Source organism: Sardina pilchardus, chromosome 2 (genome assembly GCF_963854185.1).
Source record: "Sardina pilchardus chromosome 2, fSarPil1.1, whole genome shotgun sequence".
NCBI lineage: Eukaryota > Metazoa > Chordata > Actinopteri > Clupeiformes > Clupeidae > Sardina > Sardina pilchardus.
This window is the reverse complement of record NC_084995.1, coordinates 29168884-29172997: the sequence shown is the minus strand read 5'-3', so window position 1 is coordinate 29172997 and position 4114 is coordinate 29168884. Positions and strand designations below refer to the sequence as shown.

Here is a 4114-nt window from a genome sequence, read left to right as displayed (position 1 = left end):
GACTGTGGCCTTCAGCTTGTGTTGATAATAAGACAGAAACAGCACTCCAACTTCCTTGTTTGGAGAAGCTGAAATATTTTGTTCCTGAATCCTGCTGCAGGGGAAACCCCAGAATATCATTGGTTATCCCCTTACAACATGTCTGGACCTAATTAGGGTACATTTCTGATACAGCAATACAGGCATAACACAATGTATTTAAAAATGGACAGGAAATGTAAAACCCTGAAGCTCAGGCCTTTTCTGTAATGCAATCAACACTGAGTCAACATGAATGCAGATACACACCATTTCAATTACTTTTCACTTAAAGTATTTATTGTTCTTGACAGTGTTACAAAAACACAAACATTGGCAGCATCACAGTATCACAAATTGTTCATGTGTAATAGCTAGTGTTTCCAACACTGATGTAATGGTTTGTAACTGTAGCAATCAGAAAATATCATAACAGTGTGTCCCTTTAATGAAATGAATTTAGCCACATCATCATCAATTAAAAACTGTGCAACAGAACCAGAATACATTTCAACATTCAGAATGTCTAAGTTCTGACCTGATGAGGCATTTTAAATGTGTGTAAAGTGTGTGTATGTGTGTGATACAGTACTTCACAATCAAGATATCATTGACTAGTTGAAACAGTAACTTCTGCTTTTGTTCTGGACTGCAGGGGTACAGGCCGGTGGCTTCTCACCCTAAAGACACAAGGGGAAACATGAAGAGTGTATTGAGGCTGTTGAGGTTTTGGTTTGTGTCAGCAAATCGTAAAACATCTTAAACCACAGACTGTCACTGACCTTGTACAAGCTGCATACCAGATTGAAAAGGGAACCCATTGCTTTGTTTTGAAGGTCTTCGGTGTGCTCCTGGACAAGCAGATAAGCACATTAGACATTAACAATCATACCATGGTTCAGCCCGAGATTACATGACTAGAGCTGTATTTCATGCTTACTCCATTGACGGTGATCCAGGGCACATATTCATGGGGTGGTTTCAGTGCCCCGGTCTGGACTGCATTGTCATGCATCAGCTTGGTCCCTTGGTCTCCCTTCGCACAGGTCATGATGGTCTCCCATTTTGAAGAAGGTGAGTAGAGTCCAAGACACTGGGATACAGGAAGAAGGGGTTCAAGCAGCCAGGAACAGGAAGATTACAACGGATTGTTTTGCTATACTTTCACTGTGTACAATACTGCTCTTGTCATCTACACAATGTTGAGATCTCAAAACTGACATGTGTGAAATATTTTGGTCCAATTCCAATGTTAACATAATATTTTTGCTGCTGAATTTGTTTAGTACACTCTCAATGCCCGATGCCATGTTTGGCCATTAATATCTTTAAAAGCAGTAGGCCTAGTCTAACAAAACCTTGTAAGAAGGAAGAAAAACATGTCAGTATTATCTTTAGAAGTTTGTACAGTAAGTCCATTGATTTTATTTAAGGCCCTAGATTCAGAAAAAAGGGTAATAATAATAATAATAATAATAATAATAAAGAGTGATATTAAGGGTATTGAGGGCTTTTTGTACCCACGTGGCATCAATCAGTCCTGTGGCAGTGAATACAAATGTAATGTTTTCTTAGTGTTCAAAGTCCCCATGTTGCACATTCACAAATACACAGTTAGTTACATTGTTATATGCATATTATTTATCTATCGTACAACATTGCCACCTTGCACATTAAATACCCAATGAGTGACATTCACAAACATTTTCATGTTCCTATTAGCTACCCTGCATACAATTTTAGTATTTTGTCCTCCACTTACGGTCTCAGCAGATTTAACCACATTGTCCGAGGCCTCCATGCAGAAGATGGTCAAAAAAGCTTTTCCAAAGTCAACTGAATTCAGTATGCATGTCTATGATCAAGACAAAAAAAAAGCAATCAATCATGGGAATTCTGGCCATTCAGCCATGGGAGCCAATCAATGAACAGTCTTACCTCAATCATGTTGCCCAGGCATTCCTCCTCACCATGTTGGCAAGTGAACTGTCCAGCAGGATTCTCCTGATATTTTTGAGGGAGTAAACATGAAGGAAGAAAAAAAAAAAACAACAACAAAGTACAGACCATGGAAACCTGAAAGCATGATAAGCAGCATGTTCGTTTTTTACAACACCTGAGCATTTCCAAATGGGATGAGCTTAACGTCCATGATGTCTTGTAGCATGGCCCATGTGGGGAACAGCTGAAGAGCGAGGAAACCTCTGCAACCAGGGCACAGGGATTCATAGTAGAGAGCCACTTCCACTTTATCGTCTGTCTTCGTGTTATTGAACTCCAAACATTGCCGAAGGACCTATAGCGTGAAAATGATATCAGCCGGACATTCAATTGAATGCACTGTTTTTTATTCATTCCATTTTGATCAATCCTTATTGAGGCTATGCTTAACTCTCTGATCAGACTTTGCACGATAGTAGGCCTACTGCCGGATATTTCCTGTCACCAGACCACTGGAATACTTAATGCCATTGCCATTGTGTTGGCAAAGCAAGAGTAGGCTAATCGATTTTTAAAGCATAATACGGACGTCATTGCTACTTGATTCAGGGCCAGGGAAACATGAGAACACAATTGCAAATGGTAGGCTATAGTATGTACCAGACAATTTCTAAATAGTAATGTTATAACAGAAAAGTACAACATTGGCGACAGGTAAAGATACTTACACCACATTCAGTCGCAATTTCCAATGAAGAGCACCAAAGGGATGGCGGGTACTTGCAGGATATACTGAAACTAGCTACTACAGCAATACAGGCTGTGAAAATCAAAATCGCTACCCCTCTCATGATTGAAAGACTGACAGTGTACTAGGCTAATGGAACAAATCTGTAGACTGACCGGGACAATACACTTTCCTCGTTTCACCTTCCTTTAAACTCTGGCAACTTCTTCAGAAACATTTGTTTTGGCGTCCTATTATATGATTGGATGAGAAACCACGTGACCAGTGTATCGTCATTAAAATCCGGCAAAATCGTGCTCCAAAGAGTCAAAGATTAGAATAGGTTGATGAACTCTTAGTTGTCACCCTCACTTCACGAGACTTATGAATTATTACCAAAGATACTTACGTTTATCAGTCTTTCTGTGAGGACAAGTGCGTCTGAATCATTTGGTTGCCTTTCAGTCTCTAGTGCGCATAAAAGAGCGCATTGAACTTCCTGATAAGAGAATTTGGGGTCTTCTCACTCCCCCTCACCCCTCATAAATTCCTTACTTTCCCCATACCCCTTCTATAATTAAATCGGGTTTAAGTAGAAATTTCCATAGATTAAGGAGACAAGCCTATTTAATTTACAACCTAACTTTTTACTAATCCCCTCTGATCAAGGAATCCTTGAATTATCTTAAAATGCAATATAGGCCTACTTTTCGTCCTTAGTAATCCATCACAATAAATAAAGGGAATCCCACCTAAAATGTAGGCCTAAGATTAAAGGGTCACACAGTAAAATTAAGGCTTATACAAAATAAGGTAAATTATCTTGTGGTATCATTCATTTCTTTGCAAATTAACGTTAAACCGGTTTACTGGCAAAGTGGATTGCAAGGCCAAATGTAGGCTCCTTAAATAGTTACATTAATAATACCTTCAAATTTATTGTAAACCTCAGGCCTTCTCTTTTACAGATACAGAGCCTGAAGCAGAAAGTCATGCATAAACATTTTTGTTGGTGTAACTTTATGTTTGGATGAGACACAAACCACAAGACTTGAGCATCAAGTCTGGCAAGATATCTGGTCAGTGCTCTCTTGCAGTCACACATCACGAGCCCTAGAAATTATTACACAGTCATAAGACATCTCTCTGCGAAAACAGGTGTCACTTGCTACCTTTTAGTAGGCCTACATTCTGTAGATTCCCATGAGGGCATGGTTAAAACTAGAGAGAGGTGTCTATTTATTTTTTCAACATGTCTACAAATGTCTTGAATTTATTCTGGTTGACCAAACATGGTGTGACCTATCAAATTGAACACGGAATTGCTGTGATAATGCACTGTATCAATTTACAGATTCAACAATATATACTATTCCTTTGAGGAGCTTTTCCCTAAATTCTGGTTTAAGTTACTTTTAAGAAAGTATA

General features: G+C 38.9%; 1 protein-coding gene across 1 annotated transcript; it reads right to left on the bottom strand.

Moving 5' to 3' along the window:
- Nucleotides 1-296: 296 nt before the first annotated feature.
- ifi30a (IFI30 lysosomal thiol reductase a) lies at nt 297-2917 on the bottom strand. Its single transcript, XM_062525408.1, has 7 exons — nt 2688-2917; nt 2135-2314; nt 1957-2022; nt 1781-1873; nt 959-1111; nt 801-869; nt 297-698 (listed from the first exon to the last, which is right to left on the bottom strand). Exons 1-7 carry the CDS (start codon nt 2808-2810, stop codon nt 633-635), a joined length of 750 nt encoding a protein of 249 aa, XP_062381392.1. The 5' UTR covers nt 2811-2917; the 3' UTR covers nt 297-632.
- Nucleotides 2918-4114: the final 1197 nt, after the last annotated feature.

Bases quoted from the DNA above. Each gene is read 5' to 3' on its own strand.
- ifi30a (XM_062525408.1), bottom strand. From the start codon at position 2,810: ATGAGAGGGGTAGCGATTTTGATTTTCACAGCCTGTATTGCTGTAGTA. The intron at 2,315-2,687 runs GTAAGTATCTTT...TTCACGCTATAG, and splicing joins AAATTGCGACTGAATGTGGT to GTCCTTCGGCAATGTTTGGA. The intron at 1,112-1,780 runs GTAAGTGGAGGA...CCTGTATCCCAG, and splicing joins TGGTTAAATCTGCTGAGACC to TGTCTTGGACTCTACTCACC.